Raw genomic sequence first — 23585 nt, 5'->3', positions numbered from 1 at the left:
TAGGCAACGACAAAGAAGACGAACGAGGAGACAGATGAGCAGCGATAAAATGATGAGGAAGAATACCGAACTTGACACGCTTTTAAAGTTTTATTGATCAAACAGTTAACGATGGTAAGTAGTTTAATCAGTCTGCTGTGAGCCTGCAGTCACACCTTTAGCACAGTTTCTCCCCCATTCATTCATCATTTGTACAGTTTTGCCAGCATAATACAGTGCCACACGCCTAACCGCCTATCAACATTGAAGCCTTTGAAATACAATATGAGAGGCCTACAAAAACTTCAATTTCCTTTTGCTTTTCCAAATGCTATATATTTGATCTTACAAGAAATAATGGTATTATCAACTTCTTCAATAATAAAAATTATAGGTTAGCGCAAGTATGTTAAAAATGCGCTTTTAAAGGACCCGGCTACGTCTTGTAAACGAAATGACTTCCATTTCCAAAGAAAATTTGGTGCAGGGTTTTACATCTTTCAGCCCTCATGGAAAAGTTTAAATTATTACATTAGAGTACAAAGTCGTTTTAAGAAACCAGAATATACCAATTGTAAGTGAACCTACTGCGGGCATTGCTTTTAAAGGACCCGGCGTCGTCCTTGTAAGCGAAATGCCTTCCATTTCCAAAGATGATTTGGTGAAGTTTCGCGGCTTTCAGCCCTCATCTAGACAGACATTGCAAAACTTGTTCATAAAAGGTTGTGTGCTCGCAAAAGGTTATGTCCCTACGTGTGACGGTACATTTCCCGCTTTTGACAAAGTTTTAATTTGTCCGTTGGAGTAAAAAGTCCTGTTTGAAAAGCCAGAATATACCAGTTGTAAGTGAACCTGGCGCGGACATTGATCAGTTCGCAAAAAGGCTGGACGGCTTTTTTTTTTTCATCGGGGAAGTGCAAACTCTCCAACAGTTTCCAGCGCGACAGGAGCTGGCGATGGCGGCCGATGAAGGTGCGGTGCCTGACTGGACGCTTTGTGCGCTTTTATTTTGGTTATTTCACTTGTTTTCTCAGGATTGGTCTTTCGGCTTTTCGTTCGTGTTGATTTACGATACTTGTTTGATCTTGGGTTGACTGCTCGCTGCCACCTACACTTGCATAAACATACTCGTGATCTCTGTCGCTGAGTGCTGCCCATTCACCTGCTTCCTCTGTGGATCACTGCTGCTTCGGTTCCAGCTTGCTTGTCAAAGTAAACAGCTTTTGGTTTGAGGGCTTTTATCAGTCTATGCCGTGTATGCTGTCTACAGATTATGTTAAATGTGTCTTTTATGTACTGAAGAACGTGAGAGAAGGAAGGCAGGAGTGGGGAGAGGGAGAGGGCAAGACAGCAGCAGCATTAAAGTGACGAACATACAAGAAAACACAAATACAAGCCAAATGGATCGTGATCAGTTAATTTACACATTTGAAATGTTATTTGATGTCTGCTGTAAATCATGAACATAGCGGCATTTGGTGTCCATTGATTCGCCATCTGCTGCTTTATAGATGGCAGCTAGCCTCACGTTATCACTAGCTATACCAGGAGTTAGATGAGGCAAAGACACACAGCACTCAGCCGACCAGGAGCTACCAATTGATTTCATCAAGTATGGATTCACTAATGAGTGGAGTGGAAAGAGAAAACTATTACGTAACCTAGTCCGTTTGAATTCTCTTGGATTAATTAAAAAAAATTAATAGAGAAGGTCAGATTGTATTTCTTACCCCACTCTTTGTGTATTTTTCCATTTGTAATTTTCAAAATAGTTCTGGCTTTCCAGAAAACTTTCCACTAATTTATTTTAATATATAATAGACGGCTGGATCAAAGCTACGATTTTTTTTAGCATCACCTTTTTGGATGCTTCATCACATTGTGGTGCAAAGTAATTATTTCTAGTTACATCTGAAATTAAGTCACCTTATGGTAGGATTATCTTAATATGAGGTCTTTGTTTCACATAAATTATCACAGACAGGCATGATGAAAATGCGCACAATATTTGGGCAGCCATGGATATTGTGGCGGTGGGAAATACACTCTAGCTACTGGAGTGGCAACATCTAGCCTTTCCATAATAATGACACATAGCATGATGATCATGTAACAAAGTGGACTCATAATATAACCAGAAAACACACATGATAATCACTTAACACATGAAATACCACGTTACAAAGATTATCGGAGGAAATATGCAGTGGTACGATCCTTTTGTCGTGCTGTCGTTTTAATCTTCTACATTTTGACCCTTGAAACATTTCAGACGACAGAGCAAATGTTTGTTCAGAAGAAAGCAGGTTGACATTGGAGGATTAAAATCTGTTCAAGCTGAGTTTCACTTAAGTTTTTCACATACGCTGAATCTACAGACGAGAGTGGTCCTAAAAAGGGGGACAAACAGTAAAGTAAGGCTGAAGGAAGAGGGATGGATTGTTCTGGAGGACGGGGATTAGGACTGCGCAGAAGGGCGGGAATTGAGGGTGTTGATGGCAGTTGACTGCAGGATTGAAGAAGGAAAGGATAACATGTATAGAGAGGAATGCACAGCACGAATTAAATGTCCAACACCTCCGTGCTGCACGTGTCGCAGCTTCTAGTGAGTAGTGTTGGAGATACATGATCTCGACGACACGGACAGTACGGAACTTTGTATCTCAGGGAAAGTCACAGTACAAGACTGGCACACTGACAGAGGTACTGAAACCTGGGCTGTGAGTTGTAGGCTGCCATTTCTGGCTTCTAACTTTCAAAGGGCAGCGACTCATTTCTGCGCAGCTGGAATGCTTCTCCGCGGTAACTGCTCGTCAGCAGCGACTGCGAGGTTCTGGGCGGTTCGCTGGTCCTCAGCTGGGTCTTCAAGAAAGGACACAAGCACTTAATACACGCACGGCGAAACTTCTCCCCAAAAATGCTATACAGCAGAAAGTTCGTCGCCGAGTTCACGATGGTCATGGTCTCCGCAAAGGCGCTGAACCCCTCGCAGGCCGCAGAGCAGTGACCGAGCTCCGCCTTGTAGTCCATCTCCATCTGGACGACGATGAGCTCGATGGCAGCGAAGACCTGGCAGACGCAGAAAATGGCGGTGAGGGAGAGGATCATGGCTGTGAGCTTGCTCTCGCTCTCCACCTGGATGTTGCTGCGCTGGTTGCGTGGCACGTGGCGTCGTCGTTTGACGAGGCGCGAGACGATTAGAGCGTTGAGGGCGCAGATGACAACGAAGGGTAGAATGAAGTGGAAGATGGAGTTGAGGTACACTAGGTAGTACACGTTGTAGAAGTTGCTGTGGGCAAAGTCGCTTTTGTCCACGATGGATTCTGTAATGGTTGTGTTTGTTAAGGGGTCCACCTGTCAGAGAAGACGAAAACAAATTTTCATATCATTGTGTTTTGGTGGGTTAAGATTTTTCACTTTTCCTGATTGTGAAATTCAAAGTAACATTTCCTTGCACCTCTTTTACTTCCGTTGAATGTAAACAAAAGGAAAACATTGCACGTTTCATATATGTACATGTTTGTGCCTTTTTCACTTCTGATATTATCGACATGCAAAGATACATGGACATATTCTATTGTCCGCTTAGGAAGGTCGTTTTTATAATAATTGGTTTGTTTTTCTGTGCCTGTGAAGCGTTGGGTTTGTTTCGTTGTTTCTCACCGTTTGTTGGGTTTGGTGGGTGTCGTACACTAGACAGCGGGGAATGTTGAAGACGATGGACCAGCCCAGCACAATCAAAGATACAAGTACCGCACGCCGTCGGGTGCAGATGTACTTGGCTTTGAGCGGTCGCATGACGACCATAGCACGCTCGACAGTGACCACCACTGTCATGTAGATGGTGCCTGTATGTCCCATGTGCGTCACGGCGAAGAAGTTCTGCAAACAGACACCCAGCATATGTCACAATATACTGCTCGATGGTGTATTAAGGTTTTACAAATGAAGCTTTGCACTGCGCAGTGGAGCGTTAGGAAAGCTGCACATGACGATTATCAATATATCATCTGGTCGCTATTAGTGTATCATAGTTCACCGCCTTGATTTGACTGACAGTCAAACTTGGAGGTTATGAAAATGAATAATCTTTCAGATACGGTTATGCTGGTTATTGTATATGATTATAAATGTATTAATGATGTAGCCTAATTAATGAATAGAATCTTATTTAAGAGATGCTCAGCTCGACAGACACATACACACATACGCGCACACACGAAACATTCTGCATCAACTTAAAGAAAAAAGTCGTAGGTGGTGAAGGAGAAGCTAGTGTTTTGCTTAATAGACAACACTGAACTGCTCACCCGGAACAGAAACTGCCTGACATCAATATACTCGTGGCAGATGTCGTGTACCCGGAAGATGAGCGGGAAGGTTTGAAGAAGAAGGTTCAAGAGCAGGAAGACGTTGTCGAAGATGCCCATGAAGATGAGCAGGACTGACGTCGAGTTCCTCATGGTCCGCCTGGTCAGGACCAGTATGGACACGGTATTCCCAAGCAGTCCGAAGATGGCGATGGCGGTTCCAGCCAGGCCGTTGATGTAGTACCAATAGAGGAGATGTTCCTGCGACATTTGGGCGTCGTAATAGTAGTTGTTGTTGTTGTTGGCGGCGTGCATGTACATGAGAGAATCCTGTAAACTTTCCTCCTGGATGTCATAGTCATTCTCGATCTGGCTGTTTTCCGAGATGGCTTCCATCATTTCCATGGACAGTCATTGGTTACACTCGTGGCAAAGGGCTGTTGAGCAGCATTTTAAAAGAGGGATTCGCACACACGCCACCTTATTGGCCTTTGCAACTTTCAGTTCTTTGTAGGCAGCCACTAGCACAACAGTTCAGAAAACATTTTAATAGCAATACAAACACTAGTCTCTGGTTACAGGTCTCTCCTAGATAAAGTCTGCAGCACACTGGACAGTTTTCCTTCACTTGTGTTCTGGCATTACTCTGAGCACACTGACTTATAATACTATGTAGCGACCTGTTTCATTATTTGTACTCGTGATGTAGATCCTGGTAGACTGGAAATGTCGCTGTGACAAGCTGCACATCAAAGAAGTTGACATCAGACAATTTCAAGCACAGATGAAGCTTAGAAGACTTCACTACTTGATGTGATTACAACAGCGTTTCTAAGAAGAAAAAATGGTTTTCTAAAGAGGGTATGATGATTTGGAAAAATTACCCGGGACATCGCTTTTACTAGGAGGTTCTACACTTTGAATTTCCTGCAATTAGAAAATAGCATCGAGTTGATTGTGTTTGGCTTTATGGGAAATCTGTACTTCAAACTTATGTAATAACTGTACTGTTAAGGTTTATATAATAGCAGTCACTTCTTACTTATACAACAATAGTATTGCTAGGCATTTCAGACAGTTGAATTAAGTTTTCCAAAAAGAAGTTGTTCTAGACGACCTTTCGACTTCATTATGTTGACGACGATGGTTATGCTGTCAAGATCAGAAAAGTTTTCTTTTTAATCAGCTGTAAACCACAAACTGTCGTTGGTGTATGTACACGGGAAGTTCAAAGGATGCCGAGACTTCTCAGGCTTGAATGCTGATTAGCCCATTGGCTGTCGGCATCGATCACCCTAATGACGACACTCGTTAGTGTGACGTCACATGCATGTCCAACTGGCCTAACGGCTGGAACGTAACGAAGACGCGCTGCTAATGCATCAACTGCCGCGAGCCACTCACTTCAAGCGGACGCCATGATTTCGCAGTTCAGGGTCTGACAGCGGACAGGTTAATATCAATATTTCCTTCACGAAACGCCGAGGAAATGAGGAATTCTTGGCAAGGAGGCCATGGCCTGTGCACGCTCTGTCAGTATGTCTACTGAAGTGAGAGAGAACAGGCGAGATGTTAGATTAGCCCGTATAATGCAATAAGGCATCTCGCACACCTCCACATCCATGTCCTGGGGGGGCCAGTCTTCGTCCTTTTATCATGTCTTATCTGTGTTTTACTTTTCTCTTTCTTTTTTTTTTTGGTTGCACGGCGAGAGACTTCTTAAAAATAATAACATGCGAGCAATGGTGATTTTTTTCCCTTGTTGTTTGGAAAGTCCGTTACAAACTGCGTTTACAGAATGCATTTTCTCTGCTCTCGTTCTAGGCTGCATTGAAAGAGATCAAAGAAAGCATAAAAAAGAGGAAAAACCCACAATTATTTCTCAGGAACATTTTATGAATATGCAAATTAACGTGAAAGAACGAAATAAAAATACGATTTGTCCACTTACACATATAAAATAAATGTTTAACCAAGAGATGTAGAATTAAAGTAAAAGCGGGAGTTCGGCACAGAATTATAAATACAAAATAATAAATGATTAACCAAGAGATGTAGAATTAAAGTAAAAGCGGGAGTTCGGCACAGAATTATAAATACAAAATAATAAATGATTAACCAAGAGATGTAGAATTAAAGTAAAAGCGGGAGTTCGGCACAGAATTATAAAAAGGGGGAGAAGTAGCTAGAAAACATTTGGAATGTCAGGAGGCAGCTCATTTTTTTTCTGCGGAATGCGAAGCTGTGCTTTTAACTAAAACAAAAGCGATGATTACAAGTTCCCGTCTTTGATAGGAAAACACTCTGGTTGCTGATTGTATCTCTCATTACGGGATCGGTGGAGAGATAAAACTTGCTGAGGAAGAACTTCAGAGGCAGGCACAACTTCATCAGACAGATAAAGAGGACGTCGCTCTCACTACTCAGGTTAACACTGCTTTTGATCTCGTGCTACCCAGCACCACGTGATCAGCACGTAACTGTGCCGGTTACAGACGTTGGAAGATAATGTCCAGCTTGGTGCACTCTTCTACAATGTCGTGGCTTGGTCTGATAGGATAGCATGGGAAAGCTGCGATGTAGCTCGTATTGCAAGACGGAGCAGCATCACACGGCTTCAGTAGACTTACCGGCGTTTTCGGTTTAAATGAAGTCACATTGTTATCTCGAAAAAATGCAACTTGAACCTGCTTGCCATCGCAACATAAAGCCACAAGCAAGGCCACCGCCACATGCTGCTACATTAGCGCAGTCTTCTTCGGTTGTTCAAAAACATTTTTTTTGCCAGCGCTGTCATGTCCATTCTTTCTCTTGGCTTTAAGTTTTATTATTGATTTTGGACCTGGAAATATTGTCCTGTGTTGTATTTCCTTAATTTCTACTTGCAGACATGGCTTTTTAAAAATGTTCGTTGGCACTAATTCATCCATGGATCGGCTGAACATCATGGCTCGTGATCTAATGAGAAACAAATATTAAAATGTGTATGAGGCATAAAATTAATGAATTAATCAAACTATAAGGCAATGACTGGTTGATCAACACAGAGTAATTAGAGAACTGTTTTTGCAGTCTTATTACTGCGCTTTTACAAGTTTGTTCTGCTCCTAATGACATTACAGTTCTTCAATAATGACATTCATTTTTATCTTGTTCTCTGCAGCCTTACAAATGTCAATCCTCAAACGCCGTAGAAGTCTTTTTAAAGATTAGAAAGTGAAGCAGAAATCAGGAATGGAGTGTACTCTCAGGATTTCTTAGTGGTGTTGACCTACTTCTTGTATTCATGTTAACACCGAAAAAAGGGGAAGGATGAGATTGGGAAGGCGGGGGAGGCGGAGGAGGCGGAGGGATAGAGTAAGAAAGCCGCCAACAGCAAACTGTGACCTCTCAGTCTTCCCCCTTCCATTTTGCTGCATACATGTGCCATGCTTTGTACCCTGGTTGGGCTTGAAAATTTCTTAACATCTCCGCAAGCGGGAGAAACTAAGAGATCTTGTCAATCACCACCCCAGAATTTGAATACTATATCCGAGAGGACATTCCTGTAGGAGGGGTGAGAATAAACAGTGGCTGCGAAGGCAAAAGATTTGTAAACACGTTTAATTGTTTTCATTATAACTAATGAATCGGCAGTTGGAATTGCAATTATAAATCATGCAGCGAGGATTTTTGCTTGCTGCTTGAACACAAGCTTTGTCTGTCTTCCCCTCTCGTGCTTAAAGGCTCTGTCGTGATGTTGACAGTGTTGTTTGCCGGCACTGGCGACAAGGAAAAGAGGCTCAACGAAACAGTTACCTCCACCCAAAGCAACCCAATAAAAATTAACACTAAATAATAAATAAAATAAAAAAGAACACATGCAGAAACACACGAGCCTACTGCGAGACACAAGAGGGCCGATTGACTGTCGTATATTCAACGGGTCTGGTTATATACATGAAAATATGCGCTTTATCGATAATGTGAAAGATGAAGGGAGAGAGAAGAGACAGAGAATACAAGCCTTTATGTGGAATTAGACACAGCCATCCCAAACACACTACAAGACACTTCCTTTTCAAAATTTGAGCAACTGCCGTGAAGAGGATTTGTTTTATCTATGGCTGATGGTGCCAGTCAGTCAGTTCTACGTCCAAGCTAGCATGCTAAGGCATTGACTTTTCATTCTTTTTTTTCTCCCTCTCACTCAGACATGGGGGGTGGGGGTGGGGAATAAGGCTGTTTCTGTGACTACACACTATATCACAAACCCTAATACTAATCATCCAGTGACCCGGGCTTCGCAGTCTCCGAAGTTAAAGAGCTAGAAGGTAAGAGAGGCAGACTGCCTCTAGCACAAGCTAACAAAAACAACAAAAATAAAACAACAAAAACTAAGTATTCCGAAGGGGGAGACAATGACAACTGAACTCTCTTCCTTTCAGTATCCGCCACCAACCCACAATTGAATCCTTTAAACATGCACTGAAAACACACCTCTTCCGTTACTCCTAACAACCTTTCCCGCCATGCTAGTCCTTTGTCCCGCCCTTCCTTTTGCTGTGTCATGTTACTCTCAGTTCTTGTTCTTGTTACTTGGTTCCTCTTTGTGTTTTCTGTATTTGATTGTATTCTTCGTTTAGTACGGTTGTCTATTCGTTTAGAGCTCATATGTTATTTGTTTGTTTGTGTTCCTGTCCCTCCTATGCTGTCCATGTTTCCTTCTTGTTCTTAAGCGCTAAGAGCTTGCTCACTAGGAGTGTGAGTATGAGCTGTACAAATTTTGTATTATTATTATTATTGAACACACAAACCATTGCTCTTTTAACTGCACTGCATCAATTTTTTACAAAACAAAATTTAATTTTAACGTATATCGGCATACATTTATTTTGATTGGCTAAGAGTATCTGTCTCTACCTTACGTGGGTAGAACCTCCACAACTTGGAAACGGCAGACAAGAAACGCGATGTGTTTTACATTCATAAATTTTTACATAAAAATCTAAATAGCACATCTTGAAAAAACAACCCACGCAAATTGTCATAAAAAGTAACTAAAACAAGAATGATGAGAGAGAGTGAGTGTAATGGTACCCTTTTCATTTCCGACTGTGCGTTGATATCATCGCATAGTTCTCTAGACTCTTTTTTTACAGTTTTGATTGTAAATTCCGTCTGAAGCCAGCTTAATCACTTCTTATTAATCATCTTTGTCACTTGGAATTTGTCAGCGACTGGTGAGAGCAAATTGACAGCAATCTCTGGCTTGGTAGAGCGACTTCAAATTAAGTCGAGGGCTTCACAAGGTGCGTGTTGTGTTTCTTTCTCTCTGTGGGTGTGTGGGCGTTTGTGTGAGAGAGAGGAAAGGAGGGAAACATCTCTTACAGAATCGAACTGCATTTTTATGTCTAACCAGATTTCTTTTTATGTGTTTTTTTTTTTTTTGGTGCTAGTAGACCCTTATTAGGCCTTGCCTAAATGGGAATAAACGTGGCTGGCTGCAAGCTTGACTCGCTTTACCACTCCTATTTCTGTGGCGTGTTTCTGAAAGCCCGCTGCTCGCCATCTTCAGAGAGAACCCCAGAATGCCTTCGTTTTAAAGTCGCCGATGCAGACGAATGTGGTAATTGAAGAAGACCCTATCAGCTACTGTTTTTTTTTTTTTGGCTTCAGATATTCTTTTTTCATATACCGAGATAGATAACGTATGATCGCAGTGTTCTAATCTAGTAACCGAGAAAAGTTTAAGGCCATGTAGGGAAAGTTTAGAAGTATGGCTGCTAAATGTAGAGTCGTGAGACTTACTGGCAGTAAATTTTGTCGGTGTGAAGTTGCAGCTTGCTGAGAACTTTAGCGACATTAGAAAAAGGGTGGAGCCACGAATTTTTGAACTATAACTGTAACATTGAAAATTGTAAACTGTTTTCTTGGGTCAGGAATAGTTATGCGTGGAATATATACCGGAGGTAACAACTATAGAAGAACTGACCCAGCGTCCCATTTTTTTCTGATTGAAAAGACGAGGTCCTTCTTTCAAAGTATCTACTAGTTTGGATGTCTGTTCTGGAAAGCAGATGGCACTCTGGCTAGGCTGGCCAGGCATTAGGCTGGACATCCTGACTGTCACCTACTGTAGACGAACATGATGAGAGAGGCTGTGTGTAGAGCTGGATGGAGAAGAAACGACACCAGTTGATGACTCGGGGAAGAGAGTAAGAGTTCAGGAAATTACAGCCCTGACGAATTCCAATCGTTTTAGCAGCAAAGCTTGTCGCGACAGTCTGGAGAGAAGCGAGCGGCAATTTTTTTTGCCCAACAGCTAGAATGTGAGGAGGGCAGAGGGGGAGGGCTGAAGAGGGCCTTCAATATTCGTCGAAACTCTGGACACGTCAACAAAACTCTATTCGAATTCTATTCTATGACCCTTTATGTAAACTTAAAATATAGACCTTAAAATATATATTGTATTCACTCAGAAGAAAAAGAAGTGAGGCAATAAAAACGAATATGCCCAATGCTGCTCTCGGGAAACTGTCACCAAACACAAAACTTGTGATCCATAATTTGTAAATAAACCTTTGTAATTCTCGCTCATTGTCATCCAGTTTGCCCAGATACCGTTACAAACATAACACTAAACTTTATAAACTTATGAAATTATCCCAGCTAAATGATCGAGATAAAATTACAAGCCTAAATTAGAAGATATGTCGCCATTTGAAAGGATATATGCACATAACATTAAATAACATTTAACAGATTACTACAGGCGATGTAATTTTATTCTGAATTATTTAGATAAGTGTATATTTTGTATACATTTATATATCGGTCGCTCAAGCTCTTTTCTCATTATTTTCCTTGGTTATTTTGAGCTTGCTGTTCATTTCACTTGAAGTGAAGTCGTTCGTAATAGCTTACATTTTCCACCACTTAAGGTGGTTTATGGCAGCTCGGAGACGGAAAGTGTCCTTAAAAACGAGTAAAGTTCCTTTGTAAAGAGAGCGAGAGAAAGAGAGAGAGAGAGGGTAGAAAAGAAAGCGGAAAGAGTGAGAGGTCAAGGGTGAATGGCGGAGTCCCTGTTAAGCTCGGCACATTGCAGTTAACTTGATTAATCCCAGGTACTCTCGGTTTTTGGAGGCGGCAAAGTGAATCAACAACCAGCGTGACATCACACACCCAGCAACTTGTTGACAAAGCTCAAAATAAATGTCGAAAGGGAATGATCATACATGCCTGAGGTCCGGAGTTAGATTACCCGAGGAAGGCAGCACTCAAATTGTGATGTTTCCGCTACTAGACAAGTTCCATGTAGTCACGCAACATTCACACTCCACAGCATTCCAGGCAAAGGGTGTTATGGTAATCCGTCTTGGCCATCTTTCAAAAAGGAAAGAGAGGTTTGTGAACAATCTGAAGCCGAGAGAAACTGAATAAAGCCGCCCCAGTGGTTCATGCTTTCGATCAAACCACAGTTTAAACTGCTGATTGACAACAAATAAAAGACTTCAACATTTTGGTTTCAGCTTAAGTGCAGTCGACATTGTGCTGGTAACAAAAAAATATACAATTTTCCACATTTATCTCTGTTTATAGCTTTTCGAATCCAGCTATACCTGGCTGAGAAGTTCGGGAGGTCTTAGTAAACCGAGGAACAGTGTTGGTGTTCCCACTTACGAGGTAAAACTTTCCAAGATTTCGGAAACTCCATTGGCTGGGGACTTTCTTCTCCGAGTAATTAGAGTTTGCTTGTTGGCAGTTATTAGTCTCATATTCTTTTATTGCCTTGTCGACGAGGAGGCAGCGCAAATAAAGAGAACATGGTGGCTTAAGTGTGGACGAGTGCTCAGCGATTGCGAGAGCTTTTGATGTCTCTGCTGGCCGTGGTGGTAATTTTCTTTGTCGCGCTGTTGTGGTGTGTGGAGAGCCTTATATTGTTGCTTGGTTTCCTAGGTTTCATTTGTTTTGGTACATTTATTTTTAATCGTTGGTGCCAAAGCTCACTGGGTTTTAAAATAGAAACATTCTGTAAATGGAGATTGAAAGTCTTTAGTTCATAGTTTGATGATGTGCAATGGAAGGAAGAAATGAATGCCATACCCTTACGCTTGCAGATTCTGCAAGTAATATCACAGTTACAAAGATGAAACCCCTGTTGCTGATTTTGAAAAAAGGGTTTTGAGAAAAAATGGATCATAAAGCTTTAGTTTTTATCTACAATGAGGGCGTAGTAATGATTGATAGAAATAAATTGCGGGGACGACAATTCTGCCAGCCTGTGGTCCCTAACCACATTATGGTAGTTCATTACAAAATCGCTAGACAGCCTGAAATTGTTTTGGTACGAGTGGCGCATGCCACCAATGATGAGGTCGTAAGATTCCCTTCTGTCTGCCTCCAACCATTCCAGCCTCCAGGCCGCGGTACACCTCATCTGACTGACTTCTCGGAGGCTGAGGCAAGGACACATTAAGCTTGCAGCTCCTACGAGTAGCGATTTCATATTTCTGCTTTCTGAATTTATCCATACACAACTGCGCCATGGTTTAGTGTACGTGATGTAAATGAAATCATAACAGTCATGAGAACAAACAAACGAAGGAAAAAAAGGAACTAGAGAAAACACCGGGCAAAGGCAGACGTCTTTAACGGTGTGCGTTTCCCTGGCAACCTTATGTCCGGTATTTAATGCAACTGGGAGAAAGACTTAAGAAAGATGTCGATTGATTTAATAACTGGCTGTGTTTCTTTGCATGATAATGCTTAATTTCACACCCTTTATAACGTAATCACATTGGACTATGCTTTGGAAAGAGCAGTTTACGTTTCGTAAACGAAGGAAATAAAATAATTTATACCACCCAGTTTCGAAAGTAGTCAAATAGAAGTATAATTCTACAAGAATAACTTTTATAAAGAAAGCAATGTAAGAACTACCAAATACCAAGCAGAAATGGCACAGAATTTATTGAATTCGAAAAGGCCCTTAACCATAAAGGCGCTAATTAAAACTGTGTCGGTGGCTCGTGCACTGTGTAGGCCCTACATTGTACAAGCATCACTTAGTCCACATGTTGTTGACTCACTCTGTTGTTGACTCCTGCAGTCTATGCTGGAGTTCGTAGTAGGACTGATGGGAGACGTGATTTCTGTATCAGCCCAGACCACGAAAAGGCCACAGGAAGAACAGCTGATGTCTTTTTGGTCTTTAAAACAGGTGTTGATGAGTGTTTGCCTGTGAGAGAGCTGCAATTTGTTCGGCGGGCAATTGGAGACCGGCTAGACAGAGCAGCGGACTGGATCGTCTGAGTAGAGCACAGTCGCGAGTAGGATAACTCAGACATCTGCATCATCGTTAACGTTGAAGGAGATCATCAAAAGAGCACCGCAGCCCCAGTTACCTTAGTCATTATCGAAAAAAAACGATTGGGCGATGACAGTACAACGGTCAGTTAGATGGATGCCGATGGAGGAGAATTTTGTTTTTCCTTTTGGTACTCATTCTTTTGTCTTGATGAAAATGATTGGATTTGGTTCAGTAATATTTTTATTCATTCGCTGTGGCCCTCAGTTGGAGAATGTTCACCTGTTGTGCTACAACATGACAGTGAAATAATACAGAAAAACTTGAAGATGGCTAGAAGATGCCTAAAAACAAGCAAAGTTTTTGTTTTTGGAAGTTTGCTCATCGTAACTTGCTAACGATTGCTATTGTAACGTGGTGAATTTGCTCTTTAAAAAAAAAAATATCCGAAAGGATTGTCAATAAGGTGTGTAACATAACATGAAGGACGTCTGCTGGTCAGCTTTGTAGACGTAGCCTAACAAAGGAGTGTTCGCATAATGTCACCAACATTCCCTTCTAAGTACTGTCAGCCGAGTTGGACAGATTTTATTTCGAGGTTGGAAGTATTTCCAGATATTACCTTTGGTTTTTAATTTAAAGCAGATCTTCCTGTCAAAACACCAAGAAAAACTTTACTGAACAGAAAGTGAGAAGAGGGGAAGAGAAAGAAAAAAAAAAAGATAGAAGAGGATAATAGTTTGATCATAGATTGTATACAGGTAAATGAAATCCTCTAATTATGCCAGACCGCTAATGAAGATGAATGTGAGCGTAGCAGTATGCATAAGAGGTCAAGACGCTTTTCCAGTCATTTACCCTCCCCTTCCCCCCAAAAAAAGTCGTGTTAAAAGCTCTTTATCAGTTGCCTGCTGCAGTCAGCTTCGACCAGTACGGAGACTTGCTTGGCTGCTGCGTGCATACGAGTGGAAAGTGGGGCAGGGTTGCTGTCGTCGTGTGTACACATCGCGCCTGGCAACAGACCTATCTAGTGTTAACCTGTCATCTGTTTGAAGTTAACCCTCACGGCTCCACTGCTGGCCTTTGAATAACCGTCGTTGCCCTCGGCTGACAACTGGTGTCAGATTGTCGGGATCATGGTTTGTGCCTTTTAGATCGTAAGTTCTCGATAAGATACTAAATACCATTTGCATTTGCTATGTCCCGAAACCATCGTAGGTATCAGAATCGGTAGAAAATAAATGTCTTTATACTTATTAGGAAAGACATGGTAGAAGCTTCTTAGCGCCTTGACAAATCTGCGACTATAAAGATGAACGTGCACAACTGCTAAGATGAGAGACCCCTGGTGTTGTTGAATGAATTATGTTCTCGTTTTTATCCTTCCTCCGGCATGCAAGGGTGTCCTAGGTTCAGCTCTCGTCATGGACACTCTCTTCTTTCTCTGCATATGGCATTTGTTACAGGGGTGGCTGCCTTGCCATTATTTAGCCTTAGTTGTTGCCTCGGCGAAAACTACCAAATTCCCCCCTCCTTCGGCATGTATTTAAAAATTCTTCCAAGATACGATAAACCATAACCTTCTCAAAATAAAAGGAGGAATGGAGGGAGAGAGAGAGAAAGGAGAGAACACTTTTCACCCCTGTTCTTCCAAGGGATGTGAACTCACAGCTTTCAAACGACAGCTAATCATTGTGCTTACTCGCTGCCAAAACACCATAATCTGGGCAAAATACCGAGAAGAAAATTTGCGAAAACGAGACGATGTGCATATCTTTAAAACTAACGGCTGAAACCTTCACAGTTTGTAACTCCACTTACTTTCTCGAGACCTCAGTCGCCCTTTGCGCGTGGCCAGCGAGTGCAAACTACGGCAGACAGAAGGTGTTAGTCCGTAACTGTCCTCCTGCCGCTGCATCCATGGCGTGGCACCTAGCAGTTGGGAGCGAACTTGAGTGGACAGTTTGCCCAAGACGTGTGATGCTTGCACCAGCAGTTGTCTGCCCCGGACGGCAACTCTGGGCGGCGCGAGACGGTGCGCGCGCTACGTGGTGCGCAAACACACGCGCACGCGATCCCAGTCGCCCCCGGAGTGTCGACCCTTCTTCAGCAGCCGCTGTGACCCTCCTCTCCCCACTGAGCTAAAGGGTATTTCTAAGAAATATTTCTAAGGCCTTGAGCCCGTGCGCTTGTGCACCGACAGAGGGAGCGCGGGGAGACTTTCTACGTCTTACTGAGCAGTTCAGAGGTCCGTTACAAGGAATGGGATTAAATAAAAGGTTATTTCCCCAAAGGAAGAAAGACAAAAATCTTTCTCAGTGTGAAGAGAAGACAGAGAAAAACTGCAGGAAGCGAGCAGACATGTCTGCTAATGCCGTTGGTGGTTTTATCCTGAATAGTTTAGAGAAAAGAGAAAGAAATAAAATAGGGACAGAAAAAAGAAAAGAGGGAAATAATAGTGGGATAAGGGAGCCTCGAGACTTCAGGGAGAAGGTGCGGGTGTGTTCACAGAGCGGCATTGTTCGGGAGGCGCTTGCAGCACGTGCGTGCACGGGCCTAACAGAAATGAAAGGGTGGATTAAAGTTGGTCCTTTTATCGGGAAGTCGCCGGGGACAAAGCTATATGCGCGAGGCACTGCTTGTAGGGGTCAGTGGGTACTAGGCTGTCCTCAGGGGCTTTAACACACTTCATCCTTTAAGTCTCCTTCTTACCCTTCATCTTCCTCTCTCTCTTTCTCGATGTGTGCGTGCGTGCGTGCAAGCAAGGTGTTGCCCATGCTGGCGAAACTTTGGGCAAAGCTTATCGCAATCTTTCCACGCTGTTGACTAGTGCAGCACATTTTTGTCTTTCTCTTAAAAAGGGGCAGGGGACGGGAAGTGCTCTTAAAAAAAGCTGTGACCTAAACAAACTAAGAGAAATAAGTTTTTTTAATTTTGTATTTTTTGTTCGATTAGTTCATTGATTAAATAAGATAAAAATAATTTAAAGGGTTGAAGTAGCATGAGGAGTACACACAGGTCATTCAAGTCCCACCTTGTTTGGCTAATAGAGACTGGTTGCCTAGTTGTTACTATTGTCTCGAATTTGGCGATAAATAGAAAATTTAAGGATCCCCTGAATCTGTTAAAAAACACACAAATAATAATAGCAATAACAGATTCAGTTTCGTTGTTACCTGACATTGTAAAGAACGTTTTGGTTGGTTTATGTCTGTTTGCCATTTACTCTCGATGTAAAAAAACTTTTTTAACAAAATATTTACCGTTTAATCTATTCTTTATCCATTCCCTCTGTATTTTTCTTCCTTGATGGGAGAACATGTGAAGGGATTTTGTTGCTATTCGTTTACCCATGGTCTATACTTTTCAAGTAATTTCTTTGTTCGTTTGTTCTATCGTAGGCCACTTCTTAAAACTGTAACATGATTAAAAAAAAACTGAAATGCGCATGCAAAGATCAACTGATTTGCTGTGTGTGCGAAGCATGGACGCCTCCAGACTGTAGAGGGTTTTTTTTTCTTGCATCACCTGTCCACTTTCAATAGATATCTATGACCCTGTAGTCGAGTCGAGCACAAATGAAGTTGTCCCATCATTTCGATTTCTAACCACTAATGTAGTCATGCCAAAAGACAACGGAAAAGTGGACAAAACAGCTAAATTTCCCAACCAATCCCACTTTTCCAAAGCTGTTCCACCCTATGATCTCGTCGCATAATCGTCAATATGTTTCCATCGACACTGGCAACTTCAGTGGGTCAGCTAAATAACAATAATTATATCTGATGACAAGAAGCTTTCTTGACACGGCAAGACACACATTTTTGCACGGTTTTCCTCAAGAAAAGGAGTGTGTTCACTGTTCAGTATGTATAATATTAATATGATTATTTGTATTTGATAAATGCAATTATACCGAATTGCGGTAACAATACATTTTAACTACTTTTTAAAATTTATTTGGAAATGTACTACAGTTGATAATGGACTTTCTAAAAATTATTATTATTATTTAATATTTGAAACATCCTTTGACCAGCCTTCCCACAATGCTCACATTTAACGACTTTTATAATTTCTTTACTTTTATCTATAGGCATTATCTTTACTGTCAACCTTTTGATCCCTATTATGAGCTGGTACCATGGAGATGTGTGAGAAAATGATAGGTCTAAGTTAAAAAGTAATAATTATCGTAAGAGTTATGGAGGTGCTCAGCTGGTTCACCTTAACAAAACTGAAGTTTGTTCTACTTCTATGTCGACCTGCTCAGCTAGAGTTGGGAGATAAGCCAGAACACGATCGAACATCCGACTGCACGACCGCACGAAGCTGTTCCCGGGGCCGCCGACGCCGTGATAAGGACTCAGTGGACCCAGTGTTTTACATTCCCAGCGCCCCTGCTTCCGCCGCCATGTTTGTAATGGCCACTTACGGTAACGGGCCAGCTGTGATTGCGCGGGGCACAGGCAGGCCTTGGGCTCGTCGCTTTTTAAAGTGATGGCACAGGTGGTGGCATTCTTCTATCGACCGAGGCCGTGTCTAGATTACATTTGGTGTTGTCGAGCTAGAGACCTGCAGCCAGTCGCGTGTTTGAATAATTTTGTGTGTTTACGGTAAGCTGTGTTCCACCACAACCGTGTCCTCCATCTCCTTCAACACCACCTCCTCCACCACTGCCTCCTCCACCACCACCACCACCTCATCCACCTCCTTCAACACCACCTCCTTCAACACCACCTCCTCCACCACCACCTCATCCGCCTCCTTCAACACCACCTCATCCACCTCCTTCAATACCATCTCCTCCACCTCGCAGACGAGTGTCCCGTTGTCGTAGAATGTTCTTTATTACTTTAGGTTGTGGCTGGTGTGGATTCATTACAACAATCCGAATGGCCGTGAACAGCCTCACATTGTTCGTGTACTAAAGTTATCGGCACTTTGTCTGAACTTTCTGTTCTGTTGTTAAGTCTCTTGCTGTATCTGTAACAGTTTGCTATCCCAGGTATATGAGAACTTTTCCGAGACGTCCTTTTTTTGTGACCTCACTTGATTTCACCTGTACACACTAAATAGTTTTAGGCTGTGGCATCACTAGGGTATTAGAAAGCGAGTACTACGTTCTACATACACCTTTTGCAGTATCTACCTCCTATGTTTGCATTTGTAGAGATATGGGGAGCTGCATTCTAATGTTACTACCATTGATGTACTGAGCGGTATTTCAGTGGTGGGCTCTAGAAGCAGTCGTGTACATTGCTGTTCACACTGTTTAAGTCCGGTTACTATTAATCACCGTTACATTCACCTCTGGATGTTGAGCATAAACATCACAACTTCCCTTTTTTCCTCTCCCACGCTAACAACACAGGTGATGAATCCACAATGGAAGTCCTATGATAAGATAAAGTGGACATGAAGCCTCTGCAGTAAGCATCAGTTACACGCCTTTCTCAACTTCTGCAATCAAATAATTGGCTTCTGTTGACCCTTAGCACCTGCCATGATTTTTAAGTTGGCAAAGCGGATGAGACTAACAGTAGCCTCGCTAGGCTTCGCGCCTCGCCACACTTGGCTTGATGACATCTCGCTATGGATCTCCGAGCAAATATCATTCATCTTTCAAGTTTGGTTTCTACTACACACCACCGCTTTATCGGAACTGGAGCTGATAGGCAAGCATCGCCTACAGAGAGTGGGGATAGCTTGGAAGACAAGAGGACCGAAAAAAATATTCACACAAGAATTCTTGCATAGCCCTTCGCTCATTCAATTGAGGATCCGCTTTCAGCAGAGTTTATGAGCTTCTTACAACCATCTTTTCTTTTTTCTAGATGTCTAATGCTCTGGTGAGGTCAGCAGTGCTGGCGCGCACACCACAGCCTCGGTAATTTTGACATTCATCATGGGGAGCATAGAGATAGCTAATTAAACGGCGGGAAATGAGATTTCAGCAGGACACATTTGTTTCACCTTTGACGAATTGCTCGCTTCCTTCTCTTTAAAGCCAAAAATATTTCTCAAAGTTCTGTGAAAAACAACCTGAACAGACTTATTCATTCAATGATCGTGACGAATTCTTCGTACTTCCTGTATGTTCCGATTAAAAAAAAGCATCAGAAAGGGTTAAAAATTTATTTATTCATACATATCTGGATGCCTCCCTACATATATGTACCTAAAACATAAATCATACATACATGGATGAATGTATACACGAAGGGACACGTTACCGTCTTGTACTTACTAGCTTTATATATTTGTCATTTTGAAAGAGAGGTTAGGGAGCAGGCAGGTGGCATTTTTGTTGTAAAAAGAAACTTACTTTAAAGTCGAAGAAGCTGACCCCGTAGCAAGCATGACAGGAACTCGTCATTTCTTACATGAGGGCCCCTAAGCACCAACAGGATTTATGTGTGAGCTGATTTTCTTGTATGTGTCTTAGAAGAAGTTCATGAAGTAGCTTACAGACATTTAGTAACACGTGTGGGTTTGTGAAGGTCCTTCGGGAAGAGGTTTAGGATGAGGAGAAAGTTAGGACTGTCAAGAACTCCAATGACTTTTGATTAAGGATCTTTTCCCAAAGGAAGAGTCCGCCTCTGATTTTCTAACAATAGCCGAAGCGTCTGTCCTGCTCGTTACCCGGGAGATATGTTTGACGACGGCGTGGCGACCGTTAGCCGCCATCGCATGGAGCCGTGACAAATTGTCTTATCGCACTTCTTTGTCTGCTGAATCCAATCAGCTACTGCAGCTCCACACAGAGTGGAGTATACACAGCTTTGTTCCATCTCAGTACATGAAATGTAAGAAAATGATGAAATATTTTGTCTCAGTTTATTACTAGTAATTATTAGATTCCACCTTCTTGCGCATCAGGTGGTCGCCGCACTGGCTGTCTTGTAGTCGCGGTTAAAGTGCGGTGATGACGTCACAGGAAACGTCACGCGGCGGCAGTTTACGGCGCTCGCTGGTCGTCTTCGCCAAGTGCAACGTCCTGGGTGCTCTTCGCCAGCGTGGCGCGGTGCTCATCTTTGGGAGCTTTATTTACGCGGCACTGGATTGCACTGGAATTACGAGTCACGTGACCACGTGTTTGCTTGCTCCCAGCTCCCTATTTGCTCTCAGCGGTTGCTGAGCAGGTTGTGGCCGCAATTAAACGGAGACACAGAGATACTGGAAATATAAGAGAGAGGGGGTGGGGTGGGGTTGCTAGTGGTAGTGGAGATGCGTGCCCACGTGTGATATTATGTACATGCTTCTTGTGACTGCTCTCACATATAAATAGGCGTCGCATTGTTTGAAGACAGATGCTTTGAAGACACTGAGAGCCCAACAAGTGTTCATGTGCAAGCTTTGTTGGACAATTTTAACACTAAATGTTGGCGAGAAGACTACTGCTGTGTCCAAGCAATGCCCGGCTTTTCCTAACACTGCACCGGTCAGCATGGACTTATTCTGCTAAGCAAAAGTTTCTTGCTGCAGACGTCTCCAGGAGGTTGGATGGGGACAGGGCCACAGTTTCTTGGCGGCTGCAGCCAAGGGACAACTCCAAGCAAATATTCAGTCTCGTATGTTTACTTATCGCAGACCTAAATACTGATCACGTTTTCTCCTGATTGAGACAAGGCTGTAAGTTTTGATTTTGGTTTACTGTGGACTGAGGCTGTGTCATCCATAAATCATAAGCTAATTGCCCCCTTGCTGACCAGAATGTTCTGGCTGGTCATAATACAGGCACACAGCTAAAATGCGATAGGTCCGAGAGGATCCAGGTGGCAGAACATTAGCATGGCGTATGTACGATCTGTCGTTTCTCCGGGATATTTACGGGACAGAATCATATGTGGATCTTCATAAGCTATTGGTGCATGCCCACACAGTAAAGATGAATGAGGGTTTGGTAGACTGTTCATCGACTTCACAGGAAATGCCTTCTTGCTCGTGTAAAGTTACAAGCGATATTTTTCACTTGTACAATGGCGGGTTCAACGTTTGAATCGTCTTAGTACAAGTTGCGATTTTCCAGTGTGTTCGAAGATTCGCGGACACAGAAAAGAACGGAGAAGAGGAGTATTATATTGTCTTAGTAATACGAGTTTAAAAAATCGAGAAAGAGAACACCATTGGTCATTGCCTTACTACTTGAAAGTAACTGTAACCAAACCACATCTCAAACGCAAAGCATTCTTCGAGTCGAGAGTACCTGGAACCTGTTCCACCTTTCTTCCAAGCCCCGAGTTGGTTGGTGTGCAGCGACTTAGCCTTAATTGCTGACTCGGCTTAAAACATCAATTTCCCGCTCCCCCTTTCCCCGTGCAGGCCTGTCTGCTGGGCGTCCAGCCGCTTACCGTGCAGACACGTCACTTAAGGGGAACTTCAAAGGGATGTTGATATTGCCGCTCACCTGTGTCTTCTCACTGCACCGGTGGTTGTCGTGAGCGTATGAATAAGTTGTAAGTCTTGTTAGCTGACGAACATCAGTCTGGTCCGTATCTTGCTGGGTTATGCCTGTCTCGTCTTCCCTCCACACGATTCAAGATAGTTACCTCAGATTTTGAGATTGAACCTTTTATTTTAGCAATGTCTCTTGGACATCCTCTTCCTATCAGTGACTGTCAGGTTTCTCACTACTCACACTACACACTAATGACCTGAGCGAACACAGCCACTACACACTACTCACTCACTCACCAAGCACGCACACGCGCTCATTGTGTTTTTGCACGAAGACCGTTTCGTAAGAAAAGAAAACTTTCTCAAAATAAATAGCAAGACGGATGAGTTTGCACAAAACTGCAGATTCATCATACATGCAGGTGTGTCCAGTCGAGCCGCACAAAATACAATAACGAGAGACTTAAATCGACGTTTAGGTTTATTTTTTATGTTGTCTTTCGTCCTCTGTGGCATGCGAATATTGGGGAATATGCTAAAAGGATCAGCTTGCGTTACGGCATCTTGTGTTTTATGTCGTGCGGGTGATATAGGATTGACAACTGGACATTACATGTCTAGCAATGCACGCCAGCATGTGGACAGATACTGTACAGAACACTTTCATATGACTAGACTTTCCTGTATACTGGTAAGTTTATTTGTAGACTTGGTTAACTGATTAACGGAATGAATTTTCGTGTACAAATACTTGGATGCTGACATAATGACAGTTTCGAGGAGGACCAATTGTGCAAGCGCTGCTAGCTCTTTCTTAACTTTCTATCAGCTAGAGAGTAGTTTTTTTCTTCTAATAGTAATGGTATGTTATACGTGCATCTTTTGATAGTTTTAACTCTAATTTTTTTAGATGGTACAAGTGAGAATGTCTGAAGTGAGTTTTAAGGTCACGGTAGTTTAAACTGATAAAGTTTTGATTTTATTTGTGTGTAAGAAAATCGGTGAAATATATTTTTTTTACAAGAATGCACGTGAAGATAAAAATCAATGGCAGTCGAAGAGGAAGACGGAAACAGTCTAGCCTTTGAAAGGGAATAATAGGGTCTAGTCTAGAAGGCATTAGTAAACTCCTAGGGACAATGGCGGAGAAATGCAGTGCACACAGGCACCGCGACCGAGCAAGTTTTCACTGTGTTTCAGGTCATCTTTAGTTGTAGGTTTGGAAAAACATTTTACCAGGGTGAAAAGTCATTTTACGGGGAGAAAGATTTCATGCCAGACAGGAAACGACGCCCAGAGCAGACGTACAGGACGAGTTGGTTGAGCTGTTGGGTCTCGTTGAGTCGCGAGCATTCAGTGTCCTTCATGCACGAGCCGCGTGTAGACGAGGTAACCACAGAACGAGACCAGCTCTACTGCCGCCATTTCAACTAAAATGCTGGAGAGGACCCCCCAGAGGAAGAGAAGAGAAAGACGATGCTGTGGACTTAACACGACATCGCTTGTGACAACCCCTTTCACTCAAGACGACTGCCTATGAAGTGGGGTTTGTTACACAAGATTGCACCCGTCCGCCTGGATATTTACAGGAGATCGCACCCGCCCGC

General features: G+C 42.6%; 2 protein-coding genes across 4 annotated transcripts in view; one reads left to right on the top strand and one right to left on the bottom strand.

Moving 5' to 3' along the window:
- Nucleotides 1-23585, top strand: part of LOC112553174 (leucine-rich repeat and coiled-coil domain-containing protein 1-like) — a 176251-nt gene that overhangs the window by 14358 nt on the left and 138308 nt on the right. The gene's annotated exons all lie outside the window — the stretch shown is intronic.
- Nucleotides 72-16375, bottom strand: LOC112553175 (FMRFamide receptor-like). The gene is made up of 4 exons (XM_025220228.1): nt 15400-16375; nt 4290-5031; nt 3643-3861; nt 72-3333 (listed from the first exon to the last, which is right to left on the bottom strand). Exons 2-4 carry the CDS (start codon nt 4692-4694, stop codon nt 2728-2730), a joined length of 1230 nt encoding a protein of 409 aa, XP_025076013.1. The 5' UTR covers nt 4695-5031; nt 15400-16375; the 3' UTR covers nt 72-2727.

The sequence above is a fragment of the Pomacea canaliculata genome, linkage group LG12 (assembly GCF_003073045.1).
Source record: "Pomacea canaliculata isolate SZHN2017 linkage group LG12, ASM307304v1, whole genome shotgun sequence".
NCBI lineage: Eukaryota > Metazoa > Mollusca > Gastropoda > Architaenioglossa > Ampullariidae > Pomacea > Pomacea canaliculata.
This window is presented reverse-complemented; position numbering and strand designations above follow the sequence as displayed.

Excerpts from the sequence above, each read along its gene's own strand:
- LOC112553175 (XM_025220228.1), bottom strand. The coding sequence starts at position 4,694 with ATGGAAATGATGGAAGCCATCTCGGAAAACAGCCAGATCGAGAATGAC. Across the intron at positions 3,862-4,289 it reads TCAGGCAGTTTCTGTTCCGG|AACTTCTTCGCCGTGACGCA; the intron begins GTGAGCAGTTCA and ends GTCTGTTTGCAG. Across the intron at positions 3,334-3,642 it reads CCCACCAAACCCAACAAACG|GTGGACCCCTTAACAAACAC; the intron begins GTGAGAAACAAC and ends CTTCTCTGACAG.